At 38.0% G+C, this 17,133-nt stretch overlaps 2 protein-coding genes across 3 annotated transcripts; both read left to right on the forward strand.

The window, feature by feature from the left end:
• Positions 1-9,642: 9,642 nt before the first annotated feature.
• Positions 9,643-11,429, forward strand: LOC126782459 (heat stress transcription factor B-4). Its single transcript, XM_050507711.1, has 2 exons — positions 9,643-10,105; positions 10,209-11,429. The coding sequence occupies exons 1-2, from the start codon at positions 9,854-9,856 to the stop codon at positions 11,142-11,144; spliced, it is 1,188 nt and encodes a 395-aa protein (XP_050363668.1). The 5' UTR covers positions 9,643-9,853; the 3' UTR covers positions 11,145-11,429.
• Positions 11,430-13,343: 1,914 nt separating this feature from the next.
• Positions 13,344-16,964, forward strand: LOC126783297 (protein ROOT INITIATION DEFECTIVE 3). Of its 2 annotated transcripts, XM_050508741.1 has the most exons (9): positions 13,344-13,634; positions 13,731-13,844; positions 13,940-14,073; positions 14,175-14,319; positions 14,698-14,897; positions 15,350-15,477; positions 16,052-16,290; positions 16,436-16,640; positions 16,739-16,964. In XM_050508741.1, exons 1-8 carry the CDS (start codon positions 13,449-13,451, stop codon positions 16,607-16,609), a joined length of 1,320 nt encoding a protein of 439 aa, XP_050364698.1. In that variant the 5' UTR covers positions 13,344-13,448; the 3' UTR covers positions 16,610-16,640; positions 16,739-16,964. The 2 variants fall into 2 exon arrangements, with proteins under 2 accessions (XP_050364698.1, XP_050364699.1); XM_050508742.1 differs by lacking the exon at positions 16,739-16,964 and having other exon boundaries at positions 16,436-16,717.
• The last annotated feature ends 169 nt before the right edge of the window (positions 16,965-17,133 follow it).

Genomic DNA, 17,133 nt, shown 5'->3' on the forward strand with positions numbered 1-17,133 from the left:
CCCACCGTAACCATGAACTTTTAATGGCACTTTTGGTTGAAGCATGATGCTTAGAATGTGTTCTACCTAATAGTTTTGGATTCAAGTGTTGCTTTTCTTTGAGAATACTAGGCAAAACTCAAAAGAAGGAAGATAAAAACCAGTTGAAATTGTAGAATCCGATCCAGGGACCCGTTACAAGTAGACGGATGGAGCTAATACAACTGGACTGGCCTGCAATAGATTACAGACCCGCTGTGCACTATTAAGGATTAGTGGGTCTGGATCATAACTGGACAAGGTACAATTTTATCCCAGAAGCATCATATGAAATCGACCTAGGGTTTTGTTGTGTTTTCGACTATACTCTGATTCATACTCCCTCCCATGTTTATTCCCTCCATGTTAACATACTTTGAGGTGTTAGTTTTAATCACAAAATTTTCAATACAATTAAGTATTATTCACTCACTTATGTGGAATCTCTCCTCCCCAACACCCAACAAGGCAACAAGTCTTATATAGATGGGAATAGTAATATAAGCTTGAGCTTATTTTCTTTATGGTATGAATCTTGGGAAGGAAGCTTATAGTTATGAACTTTTTGGATGGTGTGGTGTTGCAGAAAAGTAGGAAGAAATTAGGACTTAATTAGTAGCTTTAGTCTGAGGTAATAGAATTGGAGGGAGAGGATTGAAAACTTCTATCTAATCATGCCCTAGAAAGGGATGACAAAGAAGAGAGTGAATGTGCTTACACATGATTGTAAACTATAAATCTAAGCTAGCTCTATTATTATTACAACTATTATCGATCATTATGATTCCCACCTCCACTTCCACCACCGCAAACCCCATAGCCGAACTCAGTCTGTCAAACTCATACTCGATCGATCATATATATACACTTTACCTTTTCTTTCCTAAAATTCTAAAAACCCTCATGAAATATTTAACATTTGGATCCACTAGCTACTGAATAATTATATGGAATTTCAAATATTGAGGAAGATTGCAACTCCTTTGGTTCAGGCTCAATCATTCTGAAAACTCCTCCTTATTCCCTATAAAGCTGTGGGTTTTTATTTTTCTGAGCTTCACTTTCTTTCTTTCTTTCCTTCCTTTTTTTTTTTCTTGTTTCCATTGTAGGGACTGCCCAGCCTTTTGATGGCTTCATTCCACTTTGTATCTCCTTGCCTTCTTTTCACCAGACGTTCGTATGTTAGTGAAAGTATATTTAGGGCTCGAACTCAATATTCTCGATCTCCCTCTCTCACTGTCAAAAGTTATTCCATATCCCATTTTAATTCTAAAGTGAACTAATGAGCTTTTGTGGATCTGATAGCCATGCTTCCTGCCTGCTTTAAGGGTTTCGGTTTTTCAGAAGCTTCATATTTCAAGTCTGATTAGCGGTGATGCTTAATTTCTCTCATTCTAATTATATGAATCAAGACAGATTATTTTGGCACAGTCTCACTCTTGCAATCAGCAAACTCATAAGCTGATAAGCAAGTGAAGAATCGAATGAATATCCAAACCTCGCAGTCTACCAAAAATGGACCACTAACTATGACGCGCTAAGAATAATTTCATTTCAATGATAATAAATTACTACTTCTGCAAAAGCTATCCTGCACATACCAGCATGAAAATTACATATTTTACAGGTTCTAATCTAGAATATGTCTTGGAGTTCTACCATTCTCCATGTCCACCAATCCACTGCCCAGTAATTTGGTAATTATTAGAGAACGAAAAACAATTAGTGTGGAGTGCAGGCTGGCTTCGCAGATCTCAATATATAGTTTAGGATTCGTGCGTATAAAGAAACACTAATTCAGTAGCTTCCATCTCCAACTTGCATGCTGAATCGATCATGCAGCATAAATATATACATGCATGTCAATAAAATCCGAAATCAATAATATATATATAAGGCCCCTCACCAGAAATACTAGGTAAAGTTATTCTATTATGTTGCAGAAAAGAAAAAGACAGTGTCTAATTCGATAGGTCATGCATCCAAAATATAACACTTTACAGTTCAAAAGTTCCACAACCATATACATTACAGGTTGAATCTTAATTGTCTCATATATTTGTACTCACCCCATGTTCCTTGGAACGATATGACTCTTAAGTGTAGTGTAAATTTATAAAATCCATAATTGAAAGTGTTGCATATATAGCTACGGCATAGGAACAACACGTTGAATGTTCAATGCTATTGTTTGGTTCGGCTTTTGGCAACAGTTGCTAGCTACCAACTGATAGTATATATGGTGGTGGTCCTAGAGATATATAGAAAACCAAGCCACCTTAACATCACGTACGTCCTTGTCCGTAAGCTCTTCCGATCTAACTTAGAAGCTCCTAGTGCTCCTTCCACGCACAAAACAAATATTAATCTCATCGAAGCCTCTAAAAGGGGTAATGCATATGTCTTCCTATTCTTCACTATGCCTCGGACTTGATTAAATAAGTAACTAATTGCATAGAGCATGTTGTTGGATCGACTTTGTTTATTATTTGGGTATATCCTTGTATATATGCATGCAGAAAATCAAAATAGTGAGAAACTTAGATCTTGATATTTCTGAAACACTTTTTATATTTACCAAACAACAAAAAGTACTGGGATTTTTAATCTTCTTTTATAAACAATGAAGATTTAAATGGACATAATATATGAAAGTGAGTACATATATACAGTATGAGAGATATTAGTAAAAGGGATTAAATTATTCCTCACAAAAGCGAATGAACCTTAACTAACATTCATCTGCTTGATCAACTAGTCAATTTCTGTTTCAGTTAAATGATCTTGTACCGGACCGGATCACTTTGAAGCTTTATTACTTGGCATGATTGAGCAGCCAAAAAAGGAGTTTCGTAAGTGGATATGTAGGTGGCATGCAGTAATTTTTCCGGCAGAAGTCACACGAATATTATTTCTTCATATTTGCATGCAGAAAGAGCAAAACAAACAAATCGAAACCGATAAACTGTGGATGCAGTAGATTCAGTCGGGATCAACCGCAACACTACTGTAACTAATTTTCTTATAACGTGATCAATTATATACCAATCAAATATATATAATTAGCTAGCTAGTTTTCACCCAAAATTGACGAGATGTTTCTAATTCTAATTGATGCGTGAAGCATTATTGAATGCCTGAGAAGAAAATAGCAATTTAATCTGTAGCTACTTTAGCTTAATTTATAACCATCCCTGGCAACTAATTAATGGATTTTTATCAGATAGATAGAGAGTTGTGTGTGACTGTGAGTGTGATGTGGGTCTTCTTCAACCTAGCTAGCTCTATATATATGCCTGAAATGATAACCTTGAAGATGATGGAGGATCCCGATCAGCTTTCATCATCATATCACAGAATCCCTTGAATTGAGGAAGAAGAACTGGAAGAAGTAGTAGCAGTATTAAGCAATCGATTAAGCTAATTGAATTTGCAGCAGCCTTAAACCGTGGGACCTTTTTTTCTCTCTTTAACGTTCATCAGCCACAGTATAAAAAGAAGAAAGAGAATAGAAGAGAAGGAAAAGAATGTGATGTGCATGTGATCCAACAGCCTTTATGTTCCCCTCTAATATATAAGTGTCCTTGAAGTCCTTTACATGATCGATCACCTTCTAAAATTCTGATTAAAACCCAACCCAGAAATTTGTCTTCTTTTGACATTCGATGACTCACACTTTTTCGGGTTAATCATGTTTAGGTCATAGATGTAGATTTGCATGTCCTCGCGATCGACCTCTAACTTATATCTAATTGGGGTCCCAGGTTTATAAGACATGCGACTGATGCAAGCTAGCTAGGGTCGGCCATGGTTGATATTCGAATAATTGCACCGACTAAAAGTATGTTATTAGTGGAATCTCAGGCCCCTATATCATTTCATACAAAACTATATTATGGATCGATCAATGATCATGATTAATGTCTAATGTCCTTTACATAAACTTGGTGTGCAAGCAGTTTGTATCCATGCATGTAGAATATGCTTTGTATAAGTAAAGTCGCTCTCACACGTTTATAGAAGGATCTCATCGATCTCTTTTTAACGTAGAAGATGAACGAATGGCTTTTAAGACTTTAACAAATGAAGAAAAGGGGAAAGGAGGTGAAAATTAAAAGAAAAGATCGATAGTAGTAGTGGAGGAATTGGACGACTAGTCTTGTTCTTCTCTCCTTTTAATGTGTTTTATAAAGTGTAAGTTAAATTTAACTTTTTTTCTTCATTGAAAAGAAAATAGATGGATCGAGGCCATGCAAGTCTCGCTACATGCATTATTTTTAGTATTTTGATCACGTCGACCCTTTGTTGGGTCTTAGATTGCTCTCTTAGTCTTTGAGATGCTAGGAAGCTGCTTTAATGCGTCTTTTCTTGAATGAATAATGAACGTTTGCATGGAAACTAAATATATATTACGTTATCTCTATCCATTATTATCATATATAGTGACTCTTGCACCCCAATTCGAATATATATGAAGATACTAATTGTAAAGATAAAAACAAGTAAATATATTTTCTTTATGTAAAGTCAGTACCACCTAAAGTGGTAACAAGCTTTAGGGAACTTAGCTATAAAGCGCGAGTATACGCAGAAGATAAGAACGATTTGCTTTAGTAATCATAACTGATGCACTATACTAATAATTCACAGTCGGATACTGCCAATAAGTTAATTCTTGATTCTGAGCTTATTTCCTAATCCGGTGAAAACTATTTCACCGCTGAGGTAAATGCTTATTGTGTAATAATTCCAAACACTAGCTAATAGTTTCTCATTTCATGCATGCACTTATGGAAGTGGGATACTTTGTGTGACTGAAGAAGAGAAGGATCGATGCATGTGATAATTATAGAAACATGATCGAGAAGAAGCCCCTGCAGTGAACGATATATATAGAAACGTCAGTCTCATGTATTAAAAACAGAATGGACAAAGAACCTGGGTACATTAATATTATGTACGTAAATCAAAGACAGACGGGACTCTTGTCCGCTCCTTAATGCATGCCCAGTTGCTCGTGCCCAGGATCCACATATACGTAGTTATATATGATCCCCTCGTGACCGTTTTGAATATTGTGTTTCTCTGTCTGAATTGAACTCTTAGAAGAAAAATAAGCACCTGCAGGATTCGAAACCTAGCTAATATTTTCATTGTGCTCTGTTTGACCCAATTCAAACCCCATAATCCATCACTTGTGTAGTTGTGTGCCCACAAGGACCATCGATTCATCTATATTATTATTACTGCTACGATCCAGTTTCATTGAACACAGATATTCGATTGTACAAAAATGGTTCTTAATTATAAAAGGTTATTGTGTTGCGGGGAAGAAGTTAGTCAAAGAGACAAGAGAGTGCTAGAGAAGACAGAAGAATAAAAGAAAAAGAACCTTGTAGTAGATCTGTAGTATAGAAATAGAATACAGAGTTTGATTCTTTCGATTTAGAAAGAAGGAAGATAGGGTTCAGCTAGTGCGTATGTCTGTCTCTAATACAGATTGATTAAAATGTGCTATTACCCATAAAACACAATTTAAATATGGAGTTTTTATCCGTATTCGCTCTGCGGTTGAAGTTGTCGCTCCTTGAAATTCTCATTCCCAGACAGTATAATAAGCAAGGCTGATTTAAGAAAATCATATCAGAAAGCTTGGTTTCTCAGTAGAAATAATTTGTAAGGTTTTGATTGTTTTTTGGAAGCTAGGTATCGGCGGTGGTCATGTGAGAGGAGGTGGGGTTTCGATTTCACTTTCGCTGCGTTTTAGAAATTGGAATAGAATCTTCTTGCTCTTCAGCACACATCATATACAGAGAGAGAGAGAGAGAGAGAGAGAGAGAGAAATTGATGAAACTAGACTGGACTGGACAATGGGGGAGAGAGATTGGTGATGGATGGATGATTTAGGTAGTGATGGTGGTGGTGGGCTCGGTAAAGAAGGATCATATATGTCTGAGTTCCTGACATTTAACTTGTGAAATTATTTAGCTTTCTTGTTTTTCGAGATCTCCATACTCTGTGGACCCTCGTCTGTCTAGGTTTACCAACGGATCAACGTAGCTCATCACTTCGGTAATTCTAATGCATGGTTTGCTTGATTAAGCTACCTCATCACGACTATGATTTTTCTGTTGGAAGTCTTCATCAATCATTAGGTTTAGCAGTGGTGAGATTTGCATGCATAGGTTGTTTCGGATAGATGCATATACTGTATAAGAACTAGGCATGATTGATGCACGCTGAGGAATTCTATAATGTACATAGGTGAAGATAGTACTCCCCAGAGATGTATGGGAATGCCCATGAAATAATAATTCCCAAAAATGTGCATGCAACAAAACAAGAGTCACGAGAATGGTGAACCTACAGAGAGAACAGAACCCCATCAAAGATAAAAGGGGACTACTAGCTGCTGCTGCTACCTACTGTTTCCATGTCAGCCGCTGAAACAATGCAGAACTGTGCACAACCTCTCTCTCTCTCTCTCACTCAACTGCAGGGTTAGGTTCCGCGTGTTTTTTTTGGCTAATGCAGCTGGGATTTAAACAAAGAAAAAGGCCAACAGAGTGTAAGAACTTAGAAGGTGCGTCTCAGTGCCTGTGTTTTTCTTTCTCCGATCTTATGCTGGAGCTTGCTAGCTTAGCTGGTTGTCAACGGAACCATTTCCCATTTTAATTGAATATCGGGACTTGAAGCTACCGGACAATTTCTTCCTGTTATTTTCTATATTAATTCCCCAATCCAAACCTTCTGCACTGTGCGGTCTGTGCCAGTCTCACATGCATATACGTACATATAAATACAGATATATTTCATGGGGCAATTCCTTGTTCCTGTCTATTGTTTTTTCTTTTCGATACTTGAAATGCTTTTGTATGAAACTGAGTTTTTGTATTACCCTTTTTTAAGATCATGGTATTATTATTAATCGATGCTTGCCCAAAAGCGGAGGGTCAGATATACCTTTCAAAATACAAGTATTTGTCTCTCCTTTTGTAACAGTGATCATGTATAAGTTTCCAGTTTTATAATGGTAAAATGCATTTTTCAAACTAATTAACAATGTTGGGTAATGGCAATTTGAAGTAGGAAGGGAGATAGTGTCATAGTGGCATGCAGAAGTGAAATGAAATGGGACAGTTTATGAGTTTTAACTTTTGTTTTTACAATAATGAGAGAATATATGATGGGCAATGATCAAAATAATCAGTTGAGGATCTATGTGGTATAATTAGTCATCATTTTCCTATTGTTTTCACTTTGTTCCTGGATGAGAACACCTGATTGTGTCCCTACTACCCTGCCCCTCCTTACCCTATCCTTTTTTGCAGTCGGTCTTTTTACCTAAGTCACAAATTAAATGGTTATTTCTAGTTCTATAGGTAGGTCGCCTCGCTGACCAATTAATTACAGTGAGTCAGTGACTTACATGCTATCTAAGCTAGCCCAGATAATTTGTCACCTTCAATATTGACACTTAAGAAGTTAATGACCAATAAAAATCAAACCACATTTCCGCATCTGAACAATAGTTTATAATAATCATTACATCTTAGGTTTTGTAATAAACCACATATTAGTACTTCTCATCCTAAACTGAGTAATGTTGTATTACAGTTACCTGGGTATCGTCTTTGTTGGTTTGTAGTCGGATTAGAGAGCTCAATGAAAGAATAATATATGTAATTTATGGGGTTTTTTTATGAACTTTTATAGTCAATAATTCAATCGATCACCCGGGCACGTCAGCCAAAAGGAGAAGCCGAGCCGATGGAGAAGAAGGAGCCAAAGTTGGAAGCTTATGAAAGCAGCCGCAGCAGCAGCAGAGAAAAGTGTACCCTTACGATAAATTATTCATATTGAAGTTTGGAACATTATGGGGGAAAACCGGAAAAAAGGAAAGAAAGAAGAAGAGGAACAAGGCAAGGTAGAGAGAGAAGGAAATGGAAAAAAAGCAATAGAAGAAGCAGAAGAGAAGAGAAGAGAAGAGAAGGTAGAGAAATGTCGTGATGAATGAGAAGAATACAATAATACACACACACAGGCTTTAAATCCCATCACTCAGTTCGATGTATCCTTTACCTTATATCTGCTAGAGAGCTGTATGTTACAAAATAAGAGTAGTAGTAGTACTAACTAGGAACTAGCTAGAAAGAGAGAAATAGGAACAGGAAGTAGAAAATGATCGATGGGGATTATAAATTGGAAACTGTGTTCGGTTTTGGTTGGAGCAGAAGACAAGCAAATTAAACAGACAAAAGGAAACCTACAAATTGAAAAGAGAACACACGTTTGACGCGAGAGACCTCCATTTACCTTTTCTTTTCCTTTCTTCCATCTTTTTTACTCTTTTTTTTCGATCCATTACCCGAGTATTACTATACTTTATACTACATTGACCCAATACCCTTCTTCTTCAAGATTCTCTTCAATTAACGATGCATTTGTGTTTTTCTGTACTTAATTAAGTCGAGCACTCAATTCTAAACCCCATCTTTTAGTTTAATTAAACCACCTAGGATTACATGTAGGTAGCTTGGTTAGTATACAAGAATTATTGTCGTAATCTTTTGTTCTTGGTAATGTATGCTTAGAAATCTGTATAGGAGTTCTAGTTGCATTTATGGCATTAGGGAATGTTCATTTCTCCACCTATATCGTGTTTCTCAAAATTATAAGGAAAAATCTATATAACCTTACATATTTGAATCATGGATCATGAAACTTCTCGTATTATTTACTAGTCTCGTTTTACAACCAATTACGTAAGAGCAATGATCACAAGTTATCTCATAATATTTAAATACAACATCAAGAAACAAAATGCAAATACAATATAAAACTACAAGGACGTGTGTGTATAAATATAAATATATATGAGATGATTCGAATATATGATATAAATAATGAATTTGCAAGAGAAGTTTTCTCTATCAAAAATTTGGATTTTTCCGTATCATGAGAATCCAACATTGATTGTCAAAAGTTAAAGAGATAAAAATGAAGAGTATAGTGCGCCTATTTTTTTCCATGTCACAAATGATTATCTCTGATACGTGATTGAGACTGAATTTTTCATTTATTTATCGATGAAAACACCATACATCATTTATAGAAAAACAAGAGACACATAGGGAGAATGAGAACCCAAGAGGAGCAAATCACAAGTTATTAGTAAACTAAAAAACAAAATGATATCAAGGTCAGTTAGGATAAATCAAAACCCTAGCTAATTAGAAAGGGGAAAGAAATGAGAAAATTCTAATATACATCAATATATATTATACATTTCACATCCGACGACGGTCGATATTATTTTATGAGTTAGATTAAAAAAATAACATCAGTTGTCATTTGATAATATATATATATATAGCATAAATGATGTACAGTATTAATCCGAAGGAATTGAGAGGAAATGGTAAATTTGAAAAGACAAAAGGCAACAGCACACTGCTCTTCCCCTGTGCGTGATTTTTAAGTGGGTGTGCGCGGGATCAATCTGTCAGTACTAGTGTACAAAAACAAACAAAGATAGAGCGAAGGAGAGGAGGAGGGGTCACGGGTTTGTCTTGAAAGGCCCTTATTTCACACTCCCACACTCAGACACATATTCTCTCTCTCTCTCTACCATAAACCAAGAAGAGTTCGATCATTTCCAAATTTTTAAAACCCCCAAAACCCAACCAGAAAAACAAAAACAAATACCACAGTACCACCACGACTCTCCTTTTTTCTCCATTTTTATCCCTCCATTCCACCCAGTCTCTCTCTCTCTCTCTCTCTCTCTTCTTAAAACCCTCTTCCTTCATTTCTCTCCGGAGATCTGCTTCTCATGGCTTTGATGATTGACAATTGCGGCGAGGGCATTCTCCTCTCTCTCGACTCCCATAAATCTGTCCCTGCTCCATTCCTCACCAAAACCTATCAGCTCGTCGACGATCCCGCCACCGACCACATCGTTTCTTGGGGCGAGGACGACACCACCTTCGTCGTCTGGCGTCCGCCGGAGTTCGCCCGCGACCTGCTTCCCAACTACTTCAAGCACAACAACTTCTCCAGCTTCGTCCGCCAGCTCAATACCTATGTAAGTATATACATGTTCTCACACACCTATGATTATATCTATCACTTTCGTTTCTGTTTTTCAATCAGAAATAAAACTGTCGTTATGGTTTTGGTGATATTAGGGTTTCAGGAAGATCGTGCCGGACAGGTGGGAGTTCGCCAACGAGTTCTTCAAGAAAGGCGAGAAGCATTTGCTATGTGAGATCCACAGGCGCAAGACGGCTCAGCCAACTCAGCTCCCCATCAACCACCACCACCATCAGTATCCGCATTCGCCACTCGGCAGCCACCACGTGGCCACCGGCCCCGGCTTCTTTCCTTTCCCGCAGAGCCGTGGCAGCAACTCTCCCACCGACTCCGACGACCACTTTCTCAACTGGTGTGACTCGCCGCCGCCACTCGTGTCGTCCCCACCTTCTGGCGGTGTTGGTGGTCCCCTCAACAGCGGCTACTGCAACATGGCAACGACGACAGTGACAGCTCTGTCGGAGGATAACGAGAGGCTGAGGCGGAGCAACACCATGCTTATGTCGGAGCTCAATCACATGAGGAAGCTTTACAACGATATCATCTACTTCGTTCAGAACCATGTTAAGCCTGTCACTCCAAGCAATTCTTACCCAGGTTCTCTACTTCTCTGCAGTCCAACACAAAACTCATCACTCAATCCCAACTCTTCCGCGGCCATACACAAGCCTCTGAACCAGGTTGTTGGGTACTACCCCGGAAACCCTAAACAAACCCAACCACATCACCACCCCATGGCACATGTGATGATGAACAACAACAGCAACACCGTTTCTTCTCCGAACACCATCACCACGTCGAAGAGTACTGGCTCGGTGAGGATAATCGAAGACAGGCCAGGTAACATTAGCAACAACAATGGGTGCAAGACAAAGCTATTTGGAGTTCCACTGCTGCATTCGAAGAAGAGACTGCACCCGGAGTACAACAACGGCTCGAACCACATGGCCATGGAAGCAAGTAAGGCGCGCTTGATTTTGGAAAAGGATCATGATTTAGGTCTTCACCTAATGCCCCCATCCACATGTTAGTCAGCTATTTAAAATTAGAAAGGTTCAAAGGTCTCGTCTTTTTCTCCAAAACCCATCAATCAAAATTAAACTACTTAGCTTTAAAGGTTTCATCTTTTTGGTCCTAGTTTAAATTTTGTTTGCTTGTATTTCTGGGTCTGATCATGAGATATGTGTGGGTGTTTGTGATGAGTGTTGTCGTCTGTATATATATGACTTTTAGTGCAGGTTGTTTCCCACCGCCATGAATGCAGGTGTGGGTTTTGGGTTGAGTGATCGATGAAATATTATCAAGATGTTATCTTCAAGTTTTGAGTTTCATAAATGGTTCATAAATTTACAGATTTTGTTGGATTTGTTGTGGCGCTTTTAATTAATTTCTCTCGAATTTTGAATCTATTTCTTTCTTCTTCGATCTTCTTCGTCCTGAACCCTGCAGGCCTTCGTATATCTGAATGTGATCCCTGAGTATGTTTCAGTTGCATTAATGGCTGCCCTGTGAAGACAGACAGGGGTATTCATGACAAATTGCCGTCTGGTCCATTTTCAATTTTCTCTAGCATTTCTCTGATAATTGAGCTCTATTCTCGCCTTCTCGGTTCATACGTACAATGACCCCCGACGACTAAAACCCAAAATATAAAACAAAAATACAGGAATTTTGACAGAAAAATAGTGTTTAATAATGAAAAGAAACTGTTCAAAAATCAAAACCCAAGTATGATCTGAGATATGTCAATAATTGTAATTATTTCTATCATTATGAAAAGAAGATCAAAGTAGGAGATAGAGATGGAGATCGAAAACTATGATTTACTGAAAAGAAAGCTATCATCATTTTGATCAAGGTTGTAATCTCTATTTCTCGTTTCCATGAAATGTCAGGAGTCACTACTCCACGCAGCAAAAAGCCAAACACATACTTACAGATGGTCTGTATTAATCTAATAAACCTGGAAAAAAGGAGTTGGGGTTCCGATGAAAGCGAAATGCCGAAATGTAAGAAACGAAACTGACTCAAAAATGTGGGTATGAAATGTTTCTATCAATGCTTCTATGCACTTTCTTCTTCTTCTTCTTTTCTAAACCAGAAAAACCTACCTCTGCCTTTTCCTACTTCAAGTATCTGATCGATCATCAAGGGATTAATATCTTCTGCATTCATTTATTGCTTGCTATAAAATTTGAATCTCTATCATGGATTTCCTTGTTTCTCTCGGACATTTTCTCTACCCATGATTGTGAATAATGTGAGACAGACAGAGATCTCTGTTTTGAGGTGTGATGAGGAAAGGAGAGGACTAATGTTATAGAATTATAATAGAATTGGAATGTCTTTGTCGTACTTATTAGACAAGGGTCTGGTTTCGTCTCGTAGCCAATATATAATAACCAAGCCCTAGATTGACACCGGTCCACTACCACTAGGTTGGTAGCCTTATGCTTCTTTCTTCTAAGCTTTTGTCCTTTACTGAGTACTCGCACGTGACTGGAAACATGAACGTGTTATAGTCTATCATCCGTATATTTGAGAGCATACAGATCTACTGTGTCGGTGTTGTTGTGAAGATTTTGGTGTCCAAATCAAATAGTGTAGGAAGGAGGGGGCTAAAGTGGGTGATGGGCTTGGAAAGCGGATACGGATCATCCGGATAAAAAGAAGCTTTAAGGCCGTGTTGGACCACGAAATGGGTTCGTTCTTGAAAGCTCGAAAGGGAAGATGCGGTTTCTATTTTCTATAGACATGTTTGGCTGCGTTTTGGACTTTTTGAAAGCACTTTGTTGACATTTAGGCTTCGGTCTTTTGATGTAACACACTATTTTTGACTACTTAACAGTTAGTTGTAATATAATTACGTCAATTTAAGTACACGATTGCAATTTTGTGTAAGACATACTGCCCAAGTAATTGCTTTATGGTGCTTTAGCCCAAAAGAGGCTAAAAACAAACTAGTCTAGGTCATCAAAGACCATAACTCACCCCTAGAGATAATTTTACATTTCCAAACTTTGGAAAGGGTCCTTTGAATTGTTTTCTGAACAAAATGTTTTTCTTTTTCATCTTAAATTCTTAATCGAGCAAAGAACCGAAACACACCAACCTAAAACCAAATAGTATTGGACCGCCCAAAAATGTATCTGCCTGAATACACACAATTTTGGAAGCCCAAAACGAAAATTTGAACAAAACTTGAAACCCATAGGAGCGTGAACGGCACTGGGGGAATCATTCCCCGCCGTTTTCTTCTGGCTAAACCCTAGCAAAGCCACACGCACTCCATATATTCACCCCGCGGGAATTCTTATCCCAAAAACCCTACAAAAATGGAGGTGGTGGTGGCCTCCTCCTCCGTCGACTCCGACATCGCCTGCTGGGACTTCAGCTCCGGCGCCGAGCTTCTCCGCTACAAGTCCTGCGCCTCCCCCAATCACGGGCTCGTTTCCGTCGGCGACCGCTTCCTCGCCTCCTCCCAGACCAGTGGCTCTGTCAAGTACTGGGCCTGGTCCAAGGTGAGTTACAACGCACACTACTTGTTCGATGAAATGCCTCTACCAAATTTGCCTCTTTTTATTTGTAACTTGATGTGTTGAATTTGTTCTACGCAGCCTCAGCCTGATGCGAAAAGCTCGCAAGAAGAACCGATCAAGCCGCTTGCAGCTAACAGGGAGGGCACTTATGTAGTTGGTGGAGGTAAATCTGGGACTATATATCTGTGGGAGGTTAGTTTTTCAATTGTTTGGATTATCATAATCGATTGTGGTTCGTGTTAGAATTTAGGGTTTGAGTGATAATGTGGATGTTTTTGTTGTGTTAGGTTACTAGCGGTAGGATGCTTAAGAAGTGGGACGCGCACTATAGAGCTGTGAGCTGCTTGAGATTTTCTGATGACGGGACCATGCTGTTTTCGGGGTCTGAGGATGGAGAAATTAGAGTCTGGAACCTTGTAACGTACTAGTTTCTATCTTCAAACTTATATGTCCTGATGCAAATGTATGTATTTTAATTCGGAGATTAGGGCAGTTTATAACTCTGTCTATTGGATGTATTAGGATATTAGATGATCATCAGAGTCAACGTGAAAACCACCAGTACTTGCTTAGCTTTACTGAGCACTCGCTTTCTGTGACGGATATGGTGTTGGGATTTGGATATGATCCCATTATCGCGTCGGCTTCAGAGGATCGAACGTGCAAGGTATTACATGCTCGGTTTGGATTGATTATGGTACTTAAGTAATGCTTTGTCATTAGGGACTGATCATCTGTTGTTACATGTATTGTCATTAGCAGCATATTTCTAATTTATTTTGTTATGGTCTACATATGGTATTATATATCATAATATTATTGGTTGTAATGGATATTTGTGGATCATTCTGTTGATCAGGGGAGTATCTTATTGCTATATATATTTTTTTGCTTTCTTTTCACTACATTGTGATTGATTAAGCCACTTCAGTTTTTTATTACACATGTTCTGGTCATGTTGGTAATGTTCATATCACAAAATTATGATGCCTTCTTGTAGCCCATATAGTATGTCATTTTTGACTTGGATGTTTATTGTTCATAGATTTGGAGCTTTTCAAGAGGAACATTATTAAGAAATATAGTTTTTCCCACAATAATTGATGCAATTGCAATGGATCCTTGTGAAAATCTCCTCTTTGCTGGTGGTAGAGATGGAAATATTTATGTGGCCGCACTTAATACTGCAAGGACAGGTAGCAGCAAATATGGACTGCATATCATCAATCGCTTCTCAAATCACAGGTTTCTCACTTGTCCTATAGTTTGACTATTGAATGAACTTTTTGGCATTCTCATTGTAGGTAGCTCTATTATTCATATTGGTCGTGTTTAGTTACAACTATGAATCTTTGTATAAGTATATGTTTGTGTTTTTGCACTCAAATATAGGCACAGACCCCATAAATACCATATTTTAAAGTTGCATTTGTATTTGTTATAGACATAATCGTACAGTTGATGTTTCATACATAAGAGTCATGGTACAGTTCTTTTTCTTGTTCGCTCAATGAATGACATTGTGGCGGTATGCTATATTCAATCTCGCAAGGTGCACATTCCAAAAAGTTGTTGCATGCTTTGAAAACTCTTTACTTGAGATGGACTTTTGGTATTTGGTCCAGCTCTCTATATATTGCAGTATAGAAAATCAAATCTTATTTTCTTTTAATGATTTAAATTTGTTTTTTTAACAGTAAAGCAGTTACTTGCTTGGCTTGGGGACTGTCCGGAAACTATTTGATCTCTGGATCAGAGGATGGTGTGGTTCGAGTATGGGATGCTAAAACTGCTAACATTGTTCGTGTGCTCAGACATTCAAAAGGTTATTCCACAGTTATTTAATCATTATTTTCTTGGTTTTGTAGGATTCTTTATAGGTATCTCTTGATAATGTATGTCTTGTGACTTCTAGACTCATTCGGTGTCTGTGTGCAGTTCCTAAGCATCTGGGTTGTGTTTCAAACAGTTGCATTTATTGGAGTACATACTTTCATTCTAACAATTGAGTATATCTATGTATATGGCTTCCTATTTTTAATTCATTTTCTTCGCCTATAATATTTTTGACTGCCCTTTGTCTTTATATTGAATGGATGCATAGAATAGGCATGTGAGCTCATTATATCTACGTCGTTTTGATGTACATTTAAGATTTAAGAGTCAAATTGAGAACCACACCCTTACAATCTGGCAATGTTACAATTGGCAATGATATCATATCAGATTTTTCTCCTCATTTGGTTTAGGAATTTAGGGTTATGCATCTTCATATTATTGATATTTTTGTAGTCCTGTTGTAAACTAGTCTGCTGGTCACTGCTACCACATCGACATACTAGCCTGTTTCTTCTTAACCATGTTAGAATGTTGTGTGAAGTTTGGGTTATACTGTGCAGGTCCGGTGAATAATATTCTTGTCATTAGACAACAAGTTTCTCAGATGAACCCAAGTTCACAAGCCTCCTCATGGAGGCACGGGTCCTCATTACCACCTCCACTGGAAAAGCGTGCATATGAAGCAGATAAAGATGCAGGTTTTAAGGCAGTCATTGGTCTCAATAATGCTTGCAGTAAATCCACGGATGCAGTGTTGATCACTTCTGATGTAATGGAGCGCCAAATTAGAGAGCTTCAGGTTTATTATAAATTCTTAAATATTTTTTGTAGTAGAATTTTCTTAAATATTAGACTCCAGTTCGCTCCTAGATATAACCAATAAGCATAATGGGCACACTAATGTTTCAAGTATGTTGGTCTCATAAAAATATATTTGGTTTCAGCAACAAGGTTCTGCTTCAGCTGAAATGGAGATTGAGAGACTAAAGCTTGAGAATAAAAAATGCATACAAATGGTTCAGCAGTGGAAGAAAATGTATGACAATTTGCATCAGTTCTGTGTGAATGAGCTTGTCGATGGTGATAAAGGAGGAGCCCCAAATGAAAATGCTCTCTAAATGTTGCTAATCTGGACCGACAGCTTGTGAAATAGAAGTTGAAATCAGCATAGGGTATGAGACGCATCTTCCAATCTTGTTTTGTTCTTTGTAATCATTTTACATCAATTAGTTACGTACTTCAGTTTCTTTGGACTATCAGTTTCCATATGTAACGTCAATTAGTTCCAATATCACTGAAGCAGCTGGCTTGATATATGAACGTTGCATTCTGTTGCTCCCTCTTTAGTCTCAGAGTGGTACATCCATCCAATTCTGCATACAAAAACAGGACAGACATCTTACTCTGTCCGACTGTCTTCAGAGTCGTCCACAATTTGAACTGTAATAGTTATACTCGGAATCCCCTGGATAATCCTATGGGTCTGCGCTTATCAGAGAAAATTTGCGTTTGATAGTGATGCCCCTTGATGATCAGAATTGGTCTACACAGGGTCAGCCTCCGAGCAAATATAACTATAAGTATAATAGTACCCTACCCTCTTTCAAGGCCCAGTTTTCATCCAATGGAACCCCCCACCCTA

The sequence above is a fragment of the Argentina anserina genome, chromosome 2, assembly GCF_933775445.1.
Source record: "Argentina anserina chromosome 2, drPotAnse1.1, whole genome shotgun sequence".
NCBI classification, from domain to species: domain Eukaryota; kingdom Viridiplantae; phylum Streptophyta; class Magnoliopsida; order Rosales; family Rosaceae; genus Argentina; species Argentina anserina.

Excerpts from the sequence above, each read along its gene's own strand:
- LOC126782459 (XM_050507711.1), top strand. The coding sequence starts at position 9,854 with ATGGCTTTGATGATTGACAATTGCGGCGAGGGCATTCTCCTCTCTCTC. Across the intron at positions 10,106-10,208 it reads TCCGCCAGCTCAATACCTAT|GGTTTCAGGAAGATCGTGCC; the intron begins GTAAGTATATAC and ends TGGTGATATTAG.
- LOC126783297 (XM_050508741.1), top strand. The coding sequence starts at position 13,449 with ATGGAGGTGGTGGTGGCCTCCTCCTCCGTCGACTCCGACATCGCCTGC. Across the intron at positions 13,845-13,939 it reads GGACTATATATCTGTGGGAG|GTTACTAGCGGTAGGATGCT; the intron begins GTTAGTTTTTCA and ends TTGTTGTGTTAG. Across the intron at positions 16,291-16,435 it reads GCCAAATTAGAGAGCTTCAG|CAACAAGGTTCTGCTTCAGC; the intron begins GTTTATTATAAA and ends ATTTGGTTTCAG.